At 41.8% G+C, this 17,638-nt stretch overlaps 1 protein-coding gene across 2 annotated transcripts in view; it reads right to left on the bottom strand.

Annotated features, from left to right (window-relative positions):
• The window catches only part of EPHA4 (EPH receptor A4), a 106,481-nt gene that overhangs the window by 55,654 nt on the left and 33,189 nt on the right, over positions 1–17,638 (bottom strand). For both annotated transcript variants that reach the window (XR_003528788.1, XM_027650574.1), the window contains exon 4: positions 8,442–8,597. Coding sequence is in view for 1 of the 2 variants with exons in the window: in XM_027650574.1 (XP_027506375.1) it covers positions 8,442–8,597 (156 nt within the window). In the remaining variant the exon portion in view is untranslated. The remainder of the gene's footprint in view (positions 1–8,441; positions 8,598–17,638) is intronic.

The raw sequence follows: 17,638 nt of genomic DNA, 5'->3' as shown, positions 1-17,638 counted from the left end.
GGGCTCCTTCAAGAACTCCCTTTTTTGTGCCAGCTTAGTCCTCTGCCACTAACAGTGGTAGGAGATTATTTTGATGGCAGAATTACCCATTAAGGACTGAACTGATATTATCAGTATTTGGACTGTAACCACATCTGTTTACTACTAGCCTATGGTATAGTTAAGATTTATTACCTTAAAAGATCTAGCTGTGGGAGGAGATCTATTAAAAACATAAACTGAAACCCACACTCTCCATGGAAGTACTAATAGGGATATTTCAAATATATATATATCCTCAAGATGGCATGCCTTTGTTGGGAGCATCCTGTCAGTCACCAGATCAGTGCATTTAAAATATATCCTCCTTTGAAAGAAAGATGCTTTCAAAAGATATGTACGTGACTAAATAACAAGCGGGATGAAGCTTTTGAGCCCTGGAAGGAGAAATTATTAAAAAAATAATTTACTCCGTCTGTGTGTGCACATGTGTAAAAGAACATTTCTCTATCAGGTAACGGATGTCTCTGCAGCCAGGGCAATGGATAATTATTTTCAAGTGGGTTGTCACACTGCATTCAGCTTGCGTTCACCTGACAGTGTGAAATCAGAAGGAAGTTTCATTGGCAATTCCCACCAGACATAAGAAAACCTCATGCATGTAGAAAAGACTTTAATCTTCTTTAACCATTCCCACACTCTCCTTCATGAAAATATCACCTCCATTTTTTTGAGGCAGAAAAAGCAGACCTTAGGTTAGTAAGGATTCACAATTATTCTAACAAACAGTATAAATAAGATGATAACCTGCTGCAGTTTGAAGCTTTCTAACTTCACCCCAAAAGCTGAGAAAACCCTACAAACACACTGTTAAATGCAGTGTGCCAGCTACGGGTGTTTGTTAATCAAAGTCAATAAGGCAGACCAGCAGGCTTCAGTGGGCTTTGGATCGGGACTGACAAAAGGATCCTCTTTATGAGCCTGCTCCAGAGATGCTGACCCTCTTCATCTCCACTGATTTCAAAGGGAACTCGAGGTATTCAGAAATCTTGAGCTAATTTGCTACATAATAAACAAGATTCATACAACAGGGAAGGGTGCTATGACTCACTGTCATTTAAAAGGAGCCTACCATGAACTGGGCTGTTTTGAATTGGCAGTTTGGCCTTGGCTATACTACAGAGGAGCAGCTAAGTCTTTGATAAGTTAAAGGAGCAGCAGGCACCTGGGAACAAGTATCTGACTGTCTAATAGCAAGAAAACCTAACTAGAAATGCACTATCAGGAACGGCGAAAAGTTTAGCACAACTGCTATACAAGATCTGAGAGCCAGCTTTTGTGTACAACACAGCAAGAATAAAGAGAACAAATAAAGAAGTGTAAAAAAAGAAAAGATCCATACAATGAACTTTTCCAAAGATCCTTGGAGCATATCTGCAGAGGGCTATGAAATGCCACTGGAAGTACATCAAGTACCTTTGAAGGGGATGGCTCGGACACAGAGGGGCAGGACTAGAGCTCTGCTAAGGCTGTTAGTCATGTTGCCAGCCTCACCACTGGGCCATGCTGCTGCTCTCTCAACAGGGCCTCACCATGCCATTATTGCACGGATGGCCTTTAACAACTCCAATCAATGCTCTTTAACTTGATCGAGATCCTAGAATTCATCTCCCTGGAGGCAGGGCTGAGCATGAAATAGAGAGTTTACTATTTTCAGAGAGGATGCAAAGAAAGTAACTATTAAATAACCAATGTCTTTAAACTCCTTAAGTTCACTCACTAAAATATCTGGCAAAGCAGTGCCAGGCACAGCCTTCAAGAAAAAGTACTTTGGCATCCTCTTTCCATCTCATAAAGCTTCATTAAACCCGGGCAACTGTGGAGCTGTCAATGATGTTTCAGCATGTGAGCTGTGATGCCCTTCAGATAAGCCTCTGTTGTTGATCTCTAACCATCTGAAAGACAAGTTATAACACAGAGTAAACACCTGGGCTGTGTAAGTTTAAGCTTAGAAATAAAGCCCACACTTTCCAGTGACAGTTGTGTATGTTGTTGCCACTAATTGCTTCTTTCAGCAGTTGTGGACAGGTCCCCTGTTGTTGTGGGCTAATTTACACAAGCACTGGCAGTTCGGACAACCCTCACTTCTTGTCTGCCTGGCTTTTCCTGACCATTTATCATTAGCGACTGTGTGTTTTTACAACTGGTGAGACCAAAGTCAACAGCCCGCAAGATGCAGCAGCCACGTGAAATATCAGTCATCTGCTCCATTTCCACCCCCCTCCTCTCTGTGCATGGTTAGCATTACAACTGGGTTATAATAAGGCAAATGATTTGGTAAACAATTCTTCAGTTATTTACTTGGGCAAGATTCCTTTGACTTCAGTGGGAGCTCTGCCAAGCCAGGGATGTTGGACCAGTGCCAATGATAAAATGCTCATTTTACTGGCATGTACGACTTCCTATTTACTTGCCAAAAGAACCCTGGTTACCAGTTTCACAATGGGCTTTGTCCCTTTCACCTGGACAATCAACCAATTAATATCTCCTCTCCAGCCTAAGGGAGTTAGGCAAAAAGGTCCAGTTACCACTGGCAGAGGTGTGGGAAAACTGATGCTTGCAGGCATCACCCCTGTGGGCTCCAGGCTTCATTTCCAAAATCTGCCATACAAGAACATTTTGCATTGCCACATATGCTAAGACATGTTATCATATCTACTCTAATACGCTGTGCTGCAGACAACATCACCTGTGTTCACTCACTCTTTTGAGATAAAAAGAATTCCAGTGTGGATACCAGAAGGTTATCTGACAGGAAAGAAATCCAACCAGAAAAATAAGTTGTTCTGTAATTGGCCCAACTACCGAGTTTCTTATTCTGTTTTGCCCTCTAATTTACTTCAACGACTCTACAGAACTGGGTCCTGACTAACCAAATCAAAGCCCCCACTTAATTGAGTAAATGTCTCTGTTAATTTCAGGCTCTGGCCAGAAAATCAGAAGACAGCTAATAAACAGTTGCTGTACTTAAAGGAGTGATGATTTTAAGTCTCCTGATTATAAACACACATTGTCAAATTACTCCAGTCTCTTCTCTTCAAGCCATAACCACTCCCCTTCTTATTCAATTCCTTCAGCTCGTCACCACAGACAAGGGGAGACAGCCTTCTCCTTTGAGATTCCCATCACTCACAATCCCTTTCTCTCGGTCTGGCAGCGATGCAGCAATGGATGGTCTATTTTCCCAGACTATGTGGAGAAGAAAAATTACTCTCTCCCTACTGCCTACCCGTTGTTCCCTCTGCCCTTGCAACAGCCATACTACAGCTTAAAAGCCATATTAATGTACTATTTACATAATGCACATTATGTAATGTGATGCTTTAAGAACAAAATAATTTACTTAAGGTATAGACATATATAAAGATGTGGAAGAATTATGTTATAAATTTCAATTCTGAATATTAGAGTCTGTATTGGCATATACTTTATATTATAGAGAGGGGGCTCAAACAGCAGAGGTCGGACTGCAATAATGCCAGCACAAGTGTGCAAATCCAGGGAAGGAAGCCTGGCAAAGCCAGTGCAAAGCCACCAACAACACATTAAGCAGCACAACCATGCAATGTACCCTACTGTCTTTTCTTCTAACAGCTAAAGCAGTGGGAATCTGCATCTCACTGGAAAACTTGGAAAAGGTACAAGTTAAGTTGAAGGAAAAAAAGCACATTTGTTTATTTAGAAGTCTAAGCAATCATTATAAACATATGCTCAAATAATCAGCTCCTGTGTAATTACTCATTTGTAAATGCAGTTATTAGGTAAGTAAATTCACTCCTTTTTGAAAATGCAGGTCAAATATTTATCTCTGAGATACATTAAATCCAACACAAGATTGTACCAAGGATTTATATTAGACTGCAACATTTACAAAAGTGAAGTGTTTAGACCTTTCAGACCTTTTTTAAAGCCTTGACCTTGGGAACAAATAAGGACAGTGTTATTTTAATGTGCATTCAAATTTTAACAACACAGTCACACAGCTCTAGTGGAATCCACATTGAGTTTCCACTGTAGATTGCTCATCATTTCATTATGGTTCATTATGCTGATAACTGTCAGAAAGCATTAGAAGCAGGAGCCTTGAGTAATAGCACTGAAATGGTAATTTAAAAACAATATACTTTCTGGAGGAAATACAGCAGTGCACTAAATTCAATTAGAAGAGGGGAATGTAAAGACAAGTAAGTGATGTTTGCTGTTAGAAGTCAGGCTATTCGGTTTCTTGATAACCTACACTGGAGAAGGTCCTTTTAAAAGCAGGCACTTTTCTCTTGCATCTCACTAAATTTTTTCTCATTATCTCTAAGCTTCTCTGGTATAAACTGTCTTAAATGCAACCTTTTTTGAAATATTTCAGGTCGTGACAAAATATCAATCCATCAGTCACTGTTTGGGTGGCATAACGGACTAAATTATTCAGGGTCATTTACTGAGAGAGATTTCAAGCTGGACAGTCTGTGCTGATAATCTCTCTTTTGTAAAGAGCTTCCAATTAAAAATCATTAATAATTCGAATCGAACAGACAATATAAACAATACAAAACTGTCCCTTCCTCACTCATAATGTGAGCATTGTTTGTTAAGAAAGAGTTAGAGAACTCGACTCATTAACGGTGGGGACGCAGGAACAACGCCCATTAATTTGGGTGGGAACTGCACCTGCCTGTTCCAGGCTGCAATTCCCAGTGTATCCCCTTACAGAGAAGGAAATTCAGGGACAAGGACCATGATTGAGACTGATTTGTTTTCCAGCCTCATGGGCTTGTGTGTGGGTAAGGTAATTTATTCTCCATTACATTGCTAACCTCATGAAAGACCCTTCCTCTCAGCAAGTACCGAAATATAATGAAGCTCTCATTATATGAGAGTTGCCTTGACATTACTTTTGCAATGCTTCCAAAAGGGAAAGGCGTCCATGTTTTCCACGGTTTGTGCTCAGGTGTATTACAGGTCGATCATACCATCTCCACAACCAAGCACAAAGCTGACAAGCCCACTGTGCTTCAGAGCTTAAAGCCTGAATTCCCGAGTTTGGCAAAAGCAGCAGATGCAGGGCGGCTCTGGCCCTCAGTGGTGACAGACACATTGATGATTATCCCCATGAGGCAAGTTTAAGGGAAAAGATGCATCAGTAAACGTGTATGTCAAAGTGTCTATGCCTGGCCTTCGACACAGCCCACTCCACTGTCTTACACTGTGCCACATTCTGCTCTTACTAGTACAAGCCTTAAGCCAGACATAATTATTCACTCTAACAAAGCTGAAATAGAGGAGAATACTAAAATGAGAGTTTGAGTTACTTGTTTAGGAGTCTGATGCTTGGCTTATCTGAGGCTAAATACAGGTTTTACAGCTCAACAAGGGATGGCAATATCAAAGCGTAGCATTATGGAATGATAAAATGATTTCCAACCAGCACATCAAGAAATAGCTGTTGCATTTCTTACTTACCATGGGAACTGCAAGAAAGGAAAAGGAAAGGGAATTCTCCAATTCCCTTTCATCCACTAGCACAATCAGGCTAATGGAAAGTCCTAACAGTCCTCTTCCCCCAGCTTCGAAGGTGAGATAAGTGACAGGGCCAGCCAGTTTACTAATAAAGGAAATCAATAGCCAAGGGTCAAAGCTTTACAAAAACACATCTTAAGAAGGCTGAAGTTCTTCATCTTAAGAAGTGTTTAGAAATAATAAAGAAAGGATCAATCCACAGCCCATTCCAGGTGTTCTTTCCAAATTATCCAATGTTACTTTTATTCACCTGGTCTAATAGTTCTCCAAGTGAACAGAAACCTGATTTTACAAGCCAGTGGAGCAGAGTCTATCTTTTTGCTAGAAGAATGGATCTCAGATACTGTGTTTTATTTCTTCATTAGCGTGCCGTCACACTGAGCGATTACTAAATGCAGGCCTGAATGAGAATACCAGAGTTAAAGAGAGCATAATGAACAAAGAAGGTGCCTGATTATTATGGCTGTCAGCACAAGGGAATTGGGTTTGTCACCTGGTTTAACCAACTGGTAAGAACTGATTAGACTCTGAATCCGCCTGAAAGAACCTTTGATGTTTATGCTCCCTTCTGTCTCCACATCTTGTCGGGAAAGGCAGACAAACGGGGACCTTCTTCCGAAGGATGTCCCTTCAGCAGAGGCCCCTCTAAATGCTCTCTATCACTTGTCTCAGGTTCATGGCCAGAAGGCTACTCAGTGTGGGGAGTATGGCAAAGGAACAGCTCCCCAGAGCCCCCTGACCCACAGTCCATGGGCAGCCACGCAGGCAGGGCTGCATTTTGTGCCTGAGCACGTCCTACCATCACAGCAGCATTCAGACAGGGCTAAGGCTGACCTCAAAGAGGGGCTGTGGGCAGGCACAGCAGGGACTGGGGGGGGGCACAGCTGCCCCACCAGCCAGCTCAGAAATAACCTGTGTCATTCTTTATCCTGGATCACAGAAAAAGAAGCCCTTAAGCTACAAGGAAATTCAAAGCTACGAAATGGGACCTCCAGAGACAGGCCTGTTTTCCAAGAGCAGGTGTCCATGGGATTGTGGTGTTGGCTTGCCTCTGCATGCCAAGTCCTCCTAGACTGCTGCAGAGATGAAGGCTGAGGCCAGCACCACGGCCTTGCCTTTTCTCCTGTCCTCTTTGTATTTTCAAGTTAAAAGACCAAGATCAGCAACTTCAACTTTGACTGACCTCCAAAGACAGGAATGGGGAAGGGTGCCTGAAGTAGGCCCAAAACTTGACAAAAAAGGGCTAAGATTGCAGGGGTACATTTTGCAATACAAGCAAACATACGTATCATTTTCTCACTATTTCCCCATCTGGAAATGTTTCACTCTCTCCTCATACTCCACTAACTGCACATGCCTACTTAATTTCAACCAGTTGATTACTAATTTGATTTCAATTTGATCAGGATATCACTCACTAGGACCAGGGCTTTGAGAAACTTCTGCTGGTATAATATTATTTAGGGCATACATTCCAAACAATAGTTCTGTTGTTGCAGAAGGACATTTTTCCTATCAAAATGGTCAAGTTTTATATCTCCTAGTGTAAATTATATTATATAAAGCATGTTCTTGCCCACTTAGGCAAGTTTCAAAATACAGCTAGACCTCCGTTCCCAGTCAACACTTGGCAAGGGATATATGGACATCTCTGCTTCCTACTAAGCAAAAGCAGCTGCTCTTGGCTATGCCCTGGCCTGCTCAACCACCACCCAGCAAAACTCACTGCTGAAAAGAAGGAGATCACTGAAGAACAGTTGGAATCAAGGGGGGGGTGAGGAAGGGATAAGTGCTGGCTTAGTTATGGACATACTCTGTTTCTGCCTTGTAAGGAAGAAATTAAGATTTAAATAAATGTGAGTCATCTTTCCAAAATTAATTCACAATATATTAAGATGTTACAAAAGAAATATCTTGTCCGTCCCTCACTCAGAGACATACACACTCTCTACATAAATACACAGCTGAACTCCAAAAATCTGGAAGCATTTCCAATAACTTTCAGGGAAAGTCACACATGGATATCCCCCTGGTAAAATACAGTCCTTTCACTTATTGCTTGAAACTGCTCTGCTCCTAAAGAAGTGAAAACCAAAGATGACACAGTTAAACACTAGGACATACCTGGAATCCCAGGTCTTCAGCTGTGTGAGCCATAAACCAACACACAGGACAAGGAGTTGCTCCAGCAACTCTATGAGTGTGCTCAATGCATCTCTCCTTCTCCCTGCTGAAGGTATTTTGGTAGAACTAAAGCAAATTCCATTTGCTGTACACGATGTATTTATCTACATAGGATAAAATAAACCATGCCTTGGATGGTTGTTTCATTAAAGTTTAAGATTTACTATTACAATCCCTTTCAGATGAACACTCATGTTACTAAGGGTCACCATCTATATTTCAAGCAAATTATATATATAACGATATTATAAATTACAATTACAAGAAAACCTTTCACAATTTCTGCAAATATCAATATTTAAAGAGATGAAAGGTGATGTGATCTACTGGCCAGGTGCTCAGACTGGAGCTTAGATCTGTATTTTATTTCTACTTCTGTTACTGAGGTCTGCAAGTCACTCTTTTTCAGCTGCATCTCCTCCCAGTCTCCTGATTTATTTAGACTGTAAACACTCAAGGGTCAGCACAACCCTGTCACCATTAGGAATTCAGGGCTGAGAACTAACACTTTCTCTCCCAGAAGTGTGAGCCAAAATCCAAACCACATCTGCAAAAGGCTTTAAGATCTACTGAATGCTGCTCACAGAAGCAGAACACTTTTTAGAGACACAGATCTCCAGGCAGTGTTTCCTACATACACAGTGAAAGGAAGACAGGAGAAGAAACAGACAATAAAAGGGAAAGAGACTGTTCAAAGACCAACTTACGAGTGCAGGGCATGGAGGCAGCATCATTTTCAGCTCGGAAGAAGCCCCGATCGCAGGTGCAGGAGGTAGAGCCTTCCCAGATGGAGTAGCTGTGAGGCGGGCATTTGGCACAAGCAACATCTGTCGAGAGAGCCTTGTAGTATCCGATTTTGCAAGCTAGATGGAGGAACAGGAAGGGAGAGTGTTATTGGCCCAAGCTGTGATCATAAATTGTTGGTTTACTCATTCAAAATCAAGGCAGGAGACATTTCAAAGAGATCTAATGATGTCCTCTTAGCCCCAGGTGAAGAATTAACAATCACCACATTCTTAATGAGTAATCCTATGTCAGGGGATACTGATTTCTCATTCCAATAAGAGCCATTTTAAAAGCTGGCTTGGAGATGGGAAAAAAAAAAAATTATACTCTATTGACACTGCCAGAAAATCAGCTGCCTCTTCGTGCTTACTGTGGAGTTGCATGTGGCTTAACCCATGTCCACCTGCACCCACACACACCCACACACACACAGAGCATGACAAATGGGGTGCTATTGGTTTATTCTATGACCACTTAAGGAATGGCAGCTGAGAGTCAGACACTGCCAATTTTTAAGAGGGAGTGGGACAGGAACTCCCTGCAATTGGCAGCAGGGCCCTCAGCCCAACATGCCTGGAAATGGCACATCTCCCTCCTGGCAAAGCAGAATTCATTTGGCTCTTTCTCCCCAGGGGAGGAGATCAGCAGTGCTCTCCTCTCCTCAAAGCCAGGGCATAACTGCACCACTGTCACCAGGTCCCATGGGCAGTTGGCAAGCTTTCGGTGACATCATCTTGACAAATGCAAAGCTTACACAAATGGCTACTTTTACCTCAGTTGGAAAAATCTCATTAGCATCATTAATAACACATTTTCATAGTGGCTAACAGGTATGTCATCCTAGAAATTTCTCTCTTGGCTAGAGATAAAAGCCCACCATCACCACTCACTTTTAGCACTATGCAGAAGAGAGAAAATTCCCAGGCATGCAAACCGGTAAAAAGGAAAGGTTGTTCCCAGTATTTACTGTGTGACTCACTCTCACATCTCGTCATTTATCACCTATGCTACCTTTAGGGTTCCCCTGCTACGCACACACTCCTGTTGGGAGAGCACAGGCCCCCGCACAGCCAGGGTTTGCTCTTTCTGTTTCAATCTTTCCTTAGTCCTCCTTGTTCTTTCGCTCCTTCTCTTATGAGGCCCTCCAATGGGAAATGGAGAAGGATATAAGTAAACTTTTCATAGAAGAGCAAGTTACTTCATTCTTATTAAGCAGAGCCTTTTATGGAACTTCCCTAACAAGTCCTAACTTTACGATGTGCCACACCACCTCTAAGAGCACTGGGAGATCAGCCCCATGTCGCTCGCTGGGGCTGTCACTGGAGCAGAGGACCTCGTAAAAACACATTGCTCAAGTGGCCAAGATTTATGCTTCCAGAGTTTACATGCATTGTGTTATTAGATAAGGTTCAACCTGCAAGGTGCTTTTTGGCCATGCTTCAAACAGCCTTGGGGTTTCAATTAAAATGAGCAACCACAGCTCCAGCAGGAAGAATCACGGGGGTCAAACCCAGCCTCCCCACATCAGAGACAATTAGGGCTTGAATACAAACCCACCACGGATGGCCTTTCAACCAGGCACTTGCACTATGCAAAGACAACTCCTGTAAAACAGCTTATTGTGCTTGTGAGGGGAACTGCCCAGCAAAAAAACCAAAACAAACAAACAAACAAAAACAAAAACAAAACAAAAAAACACCACAAAAAACACACACATGCAAAAAAAAAAGTAACCATGGGAAATAACCTTTCATCTTTTTTTGTATAATTTGCAATATCTGGTGAGCAAGTTGTACTATCACTACATGTTCTTTTGTGCCTGGTTTAACAAGAGCAGCAGTCAAGTGGCAGATGCTGATCTGAGATATTATTCCTGGTTTTCACTGTCACGGCTCAGATGAAAAATATGCCTAAGCCTGTATATAACCGGAACAGATACCTACAGGCAGAACCTTGCTGCCATATATAAAGACAAGTCTTTGGAAAGCAGAATACAAGAGGAAACCACACTGACTGCTCTTATCCACAAAATTCTTTCCATTATTCAACATTTTAAAAATTAAACATGTAAACTCTAATATTACTGTTAATATGAACATCATAGTTCACAGAAATTATTAAACAAAGAGCCATCTTTAGCATATTCCTGTTATTAAAATACTTAATAATCAACAATCTAGTACAAGACTGAAGATACTGCTAGGGCTATAACATGCTGCTGGAAAGAAAAATGTCACAGGTAAAGATTTTTGCAACCATTCCTCCCCCTCCCTGTCTTTTCAGACTCTGTGGTTTAAAAGGCAATAGATGGATTCAGTGGGTACTGCAAGGTCAACACTCTATAACTCGAGGATTTTTATCCCCTCGTTTCATGCACTGTATTTTGTTTTCTACTATATTAAGCCAAGATCATTAATATTTCAAGACCTGAAGAAAGCTCTCCAAACACAGTGGTTGCTCCTTAAGCACACACAGCCATTTTGCTTCAAAAAAATCACCTGCTCCTGAAGAGAGTTTCCTTCATTTTAGTGTGCTCAGGGATTCACCACATTTCATAACAAACATAAAAGGGCATTAGAGAATGTGCTGCATTAGACCAGTAGTTCTTTGCCCCCAAGAGCTCCATGGTACCGTCACTTAAAAACTCGAACCTAATCCTGTAAAAGCTGTTCTTAGCATGAAGTGCTGCTGACACACCTATTACAACCAGTGCCTGTTAAGGCTATGGATGGGCTTTTTTTGAAGGTTAATGATTTAGTAGGCAAACAAGAAGCCTGTACAGAACCCGTTCCCTGGAAGTCTTTATTGCTTGCTCATGACAAATCTTCACGCGGCTGCTTTTCTAGGAAGGATTTGCTGGGTGAGACCCAGCATGAATGGGGTTCTTACACAGTTTTCGAAAGATGCCATTGTAAAAAGATTAGTTCACATGTGCAATGCAAACTTTGAGTTCAATTTCTTAGCTTTGCCTTAATTAGTTCTTTCTGTTAGGTTTTTTTTTTTTTTAAAGAAGGAAAATCTTTTCTCACATTCAGATCACCCACCAGCATAACAGGGTTACAATCGACTGGACTGGATTCAAGGGAAATTCTTAAACCAAGTATTTTCAGCTCACAGTTTTTCCTCAGAACAAATCCCATTGATTTTAAATGGACATCAGCTTGAAATAATCATGCTGATATCTTTGAGTTATAATATTAAACTCAATTTGACTTCTATTTCTATTAAAATGAGACAGGATTTGGCAAACATTGCTCGTCATTATTACATGCCTTTTTCCTTCCTTTTTTTTTTTTTTTTTTACCAGAGTTATACATGTTAAAACTGCAAAAATTGCGGTGAAGAATTATGGAACCCCAGTCAAATCTAGATGTAATTTTTCTCAAGCTGTTTTTCAAACCCCATTTTCTCATTAAAACCTGACTTTCAGACTCATGGCTTCCTGAAAAAAAAAAAAAGAAAGAAAGAATAAACGTGTGGGCTGGAGAGTCTGTTTGCTTGGTCTCTGCAAATGCTGAATTTTCTATTACAAAATTTCAGACAGTAATTTAAGAATTTAAAAATTCATCTTATAATGGAGGGGGCTCTAAGCACATTCTTTTTTAACACAAGTACAACAAAATAAACATATTCAATTGGTTTTGACCATTTTTAAATAAGCTATGGGGTTTTTTATATTGGGGATGGGGGAATCTTTAAAAAATTGTTCTTGCAAATTTAAAGTTGTTTAAAAAAACCCCAGTACTTCCTTTTAAATTTTTCCTTTATCTTTGTGGAAATGGCAACAAATCATTCCATCATATATTGGAAAAGGCTTGACATGCTTAATAGTCCTTTAAAAAAAAAATTATAATGTCTTGTAAAGGGTTGGATAAAGAAATCATCCCAATCTCTTTGTTGAAAAGTCCCTAAATAATTAAAAATGCAGTGCATATCTTAAAAATATCTCAGGGAGCTCCAAGCAGAGGCTTTGGTAGTGCTGTGGAGGCAGCACTTGGCTCCTCACTCAAGGAAAACGAGCAGGATCTGAGGCAGGGAAGGGAGAGACCCTGGATCCCAGCAGGGCTGGTCAAGCTTTGAGCAGTGACAGGATGAGGAAGGTCCAAGCAGGCCAACCTTGAGCTGAAAACTGCTGGGCAGGAGCTCGGGCAGCAGCCCTGGCAACCAGGGACCAAGGTCAGGAGAAACATCCTACCTGAGGCCTCAGCCTCTGCTGACGAGGAGAACTTGCAACTGAGAAAATACTGATTTCTGATTAGGAGCTAATCAATAGGGTGAAAAACAAGCACAGAAACGTGGCTTTGCCCAAGTAAATCTAGTTAAGTCAGTGAACTGATAATAGAAGAAAATTTGGCATAGATGTTCTGAAGTGCTGTTTTACAGAAAGCCCAGTGGGATGCAGTCCTTCACAGGCCAGCACCACTGACTGAAAAGCCACTGCCTTTGAGACCCCTGTGCTTAAGTCTCCACACGAACATCACAAGGAAAGGGCCCTCAACCAGGTCAGGACCACAACCAAACCGAAACCGCGCTCCTGCTGCACCCTCCTGCCCAAAAGGGACCTACCTGTGCACCACCAAGAGAACATTTATTATCACAGGCAAGTGAGTACTACAGCTAAAATCTGTGGAGTTGGCTGAAATTTGAAGCAGAAAAAAGTATTAGCTACATGCTCAAAAAAACCTCAGAATTTCTTGAGATTTTGAATCAAATCTCCCTCTACACACAACAGAAGAGGGAAAACTTTTAAGTCAATAACTGTAGCCAACTTTAAACAAAGATCCTAAAATAGCACTCTTGGTGAAATGAAGGACAGAGCAAATGATTTAATAAGAGATATTTCAATGTCAGGCTTATAGATTTCAGTGAGAAAAGAAATTTGTGTTTAAAGACTTGAAAAAATACTTTGATAGCATATTTGATGTCTTTCATCACTGGTTACTTTTTCTTCAGCTCTTCTCTCTCTGGAAATATTTTAAGCTCATGTTTTAACTGCACCCTTAGGAACAAAAAGTTACTTTTATTTTTCCCCTTGAATGTTGTTCTTAGTCTTTAAGAGGATGGATTTTCTCTCTTGGATTGTAACAAAACCACATCTGCCACATAAGTAGGCAGCATCTTCTCAGCTTTCTTTTACTGTTATTACCATTTCTGAACAGATTTTTGTGTGTTAATTATAGAACTCAATCGTTTGGATAGTCTCTTTTGATGAGCTTTCTGCCCTGCACCATGAACCCCTCCGTTATTGTACAGCTGTTTTACTTCCCAATGCTCATCAGGGTTTTCTAATTGTCAAGCTGTCCCAGCAACTAGTTCTTTTGACCTAAAAGTCAAAGAAAGGGAGTCACCCTTGTCTCCTCGACATGAATACCGCAGGGGTCCCAGTGGCCCCCTGATACGTAGGAGACAATGCCTTTCCAGATCATTGCCACTACAAGCATAATTGGGTTTGGGGTGAAATGAGAAGATTTAAAATAGGATGAATTAATGAGTTTCTTGTAAAATTAAGTCGTTCTCCTGGTCCAATCTAATCACTCACTGTAATGCCCCTGAGGGTGATAAATAAAGATCCTTAGAAGCCAACAGGGGGAAGAAAAAGCTTTCTCTTGAGCCTTTCTTAAAAGTCAAGTAGTAGAATCTGATGTGATGTACCAAATACTGTTTCCAAATAATGTCAGATTCCTTTGATGTTCACATTGTAAGATCTTTGCCTCCTATTAACAATGACTGTATTACTGCTACAAATTAAAAGGAGTTCCCATTTTTAACTCGTATCGCTGATGAGAAAACCAGTATTTCTACACACTAAGCATATATTTTTGATGCATGAATGACACAAGGAAACAAAAACACAGTCCCATTGGGACACAAGGAAACACAAACACAATCTTACTGGGGAAAGAGTCGACTGTTTGACTTCAGAGTAGTTTTACTCCATGATCGGGTAACAAAGGTAGGAAGTTAATAACAAAAATAAAGGAAACTTGGAGTACAAATGTACTGTGATTTGAAATCCAAAGTCTGCTTAAGCCACTGGAACTGTGCATGCAAGTACCCTGGCAGGTAAGCACCATATCTGGCTAGATTTTTCCCAGTGCAGTAATTCCAAATGTTAGAAGAAAGACACCAGGCATGTGGGGTTCAGCTGCACCACACCACAGAGATGATTCTCCATCAGCTACCTGCACCCACCCAAGGACCTGCAGGTACCACCATGGCAGGAGGACTCAGTTATGCCAGACCAAACGATGGAGGCTCCGCTGCAGGTGCCTGTTGCAGCCCTTTTGGCATTGGGAAAGGCTTAGCTACAGGCAGCAGGAAGAAGAGGAGGGCAGCATCCCAAGGCAGTAGCTGTAGGTCACAGCAGGACTCAAAAACCTTTGGCAGTCCAAGAGAGTGCATTGCCTGATGTGCATCCATGGAGATGTGATCATCACCTCATTGGCAGGTGGCCAGATTTTTATTTGGCTCATGGGAGACAAGAAATTCCGCTGCCTACTTCAGTTTAAGAAGCTAAAAGAAGTGAGGAGCCAGAGAGATCTTTGGTGTGGAAACAAACCACTACCACCATCCGAGGTCTCTTATTGAATCCTCAGGAGGGAAAGCGATAAGGCACTCACTGCCAACTGCAAGGTGCCCATTGCTACAGCCTGTCAAAGACAGCAAGGAGTGGCCATTCACTGACATCAGCCAAATCCCTCTGCACCATCAGGCACATCCCATCAGGTCCCATGGACTTAGTCCTCTCCTGTAACACTTCACTTCCACAGACTTTACTGGACCTGGAAGGCCAGACAGCCAACCTTGCCAGTGAAAGCCAAGGCAAAAAGGCATTTGGTACCTCAGCCCTTGCCATGTCCTTGGTCACTAAGTCTCCTCCCCCGCTGATCAGCGGGACTGCATTTTCCTCAGCCTTTCTCTTGATGCCTGTAGGAGCAGGTGTCCTTGGTGTCCTTCATATCCCTCACCGCATCCAACTCCAGCCAGGCATTGGCTTTCCCAATGCCTCTCCTACATTCTCAGGCCATGGCTAGACTATAGAATCCCCCTGGGTGCCTCAGTTGGCCAAGGGCTCCCTGCCCATCCATCCTGGCCTTCTGCTACGTCTCCTTTGCCTCCTGCAGCTGCGATGGGCTGCACGTGTGCTTTCAGCAGATTGTCCTTTACAACCCACCAGCTCATATGGGCTTCTTCACTGCCCTCACAAGGAGAAAACTCCTGAACAAGCCAAAATCTGCTGTCCTGAATTCCAGAGCTTTACTGGTTTTTTTCCTAATATACGTGAAGTCCAGTGAAACAAGCCAGGAAAAACGAAGAAGTCTCTAGCTCAGAAAAGGGCACAAGCACAACAGGACAGGACATGTGATACAGCAATCTGTTCAAAAGAGAGCTACAGGCACACACAGAACTGCCAAGTGTATGACAAGAACCAGAGTGGCCTATTAATCCCAGCCAAGGAGGTCCTGTTCTCCTGGGTATCATTTTCTTGACACGGCCTTCAGAGCCAGACATTTCTGCTGTGCAGACCCACACTTGGACACCACACACAGCCAGGCACAGACCCATGGCACCACTGGCATCGCTACACTTCCAAATCCTCTCTGCAGGGACAGAGCTTGCATTTATGGAGTGCCACTCCTAAGCAGCATCAGTTCTCCTGGGTTTTTCACAGAGAAATGCTTTGCTTATCTTCTACAGAAATATTTCAAACCAACTTGTATCTCAGCATAATTATGCTGATAACCCAATAATTTCAAAAGCTGAAACCTACTTTATCAGTCACCCTTTTCGAAGGAAACTACAGTCAAAAGCATAAAGGAAAAAATTAAATACATATACAGTTCATATGTTAACTAAGTTTGATAGGCACACACATAGAAAAGCCCCAGAATTAAAAATTAGCTTTTATTCTTAAAAACTATTAAGAATTATTCTGAACTTTGCTACACAGCTGACAGATCACAACTGCTAAAGAAAAGAACCCCCATCAAAAATATATGAATTTGAAAATCTCACATTTCTATGGATTAATAATAATAGTTTATCCAAGCAACCCACATCTTTGCTATAGCTGTGGTATTCAGGGGGAACAGCTGGGGTTAAGCTTGACATTTCCCACATCATGGTCACTACTGGTCTTTGACAGCACCCTGATCTCACGTTAGCTCTCTCAACCCCACCTGCACAAGCAGCTTCCAGCTCTGCACTGGGGGGAACACCTGAAAAATCTCACCAAGGCATCTTAAAAGAAAAATCAGCCCCTGGACAAAATATTTGCTGCATCGGGTTTTTGTCTGAAATTAAAAGAAAAATCAGAACGCTAAAAATCCAGGGTGAAAAAATTTGTGATTGAAAAAAAATTACCACCACCAAAAAAAAAAAAAAAAAATAAAATAAAATCCTTTCTCTCAGTGAGAAGTCAGCACTTTCCTAAAGGAACGAAAATCCCAACCTGCTCTGCTCTCTACAGGAAGATATTTGCTAGGACTGGCAAAGGCAAGCGAAGCAGCCGGCGGCCACCAGCGGGAAGCATTGGGGACTGTCCCCGCAATGCCACGGGAGGTGTCCCTTCCTACCAGCGCAGCAGAGCACTGAAACCACGCACAGCTTCGCGTTTAAGTGCTTTAACGAAGGGGAACGTGCTGCTGAACCGGGGACTTGGCACCTCGTGGCTTGCATTTTTACTTTTTAAAAATACTTAAACAATAAACAGATGCCCCGGTATGAGAAAGATCCCTCTGCTCAGAAGCAGCGATAGGGCGGCTGTGCCCTTTTTGGGAGCAGAGAGGGCCAACAATGCCAGCACACTCACGCAAGGGCTAAGGGGATCTTTAAAATACTGCTGCCTGAGCCAAGTGTTCAAATGTTTTGTGCTTCAGAGTGTTCAAGCTGTCACTCTGCTCTATCACAGACTTCATCTAACTTTGAAAGTTTAATCACCTTTATACAAGCTGTGAGATTTAAGAGATGAGTCAACTAATCAGTTTCAAATAATTACTCAATTAGAAAAACAAGTTGACGGTTTCCCTTGAACAGAAGCAGCAGCACGAGGAGAATCACCAAACACAGATTTTAAAGCAAACCTAAAAAGTTAAGATTTGGGTTTTTTTTTAATAAA

The sequence above is a fragment of the Corapipo altera genome, unplaced genomic scaffold (assembly GCF_003945725.1).
Source record: "Corapipo altera isolate COAL_440 unplaced genomic scaffold, ASM394572v1 54, whole genome shotgun sequence".
In the NCBI taxonomy this organism is placed as follows: domain Eukaryota; kingdom Metazoa; phylum Chordata; class Aves; order Passeriformes; family Pipridae; genus Corapipo; species Corapipo altera.
The sequence above is the reverse complement of the archived record's forward strand: the minus strand, read 5'-3'. Positions and strand labels throughout refer to the sequence as shown.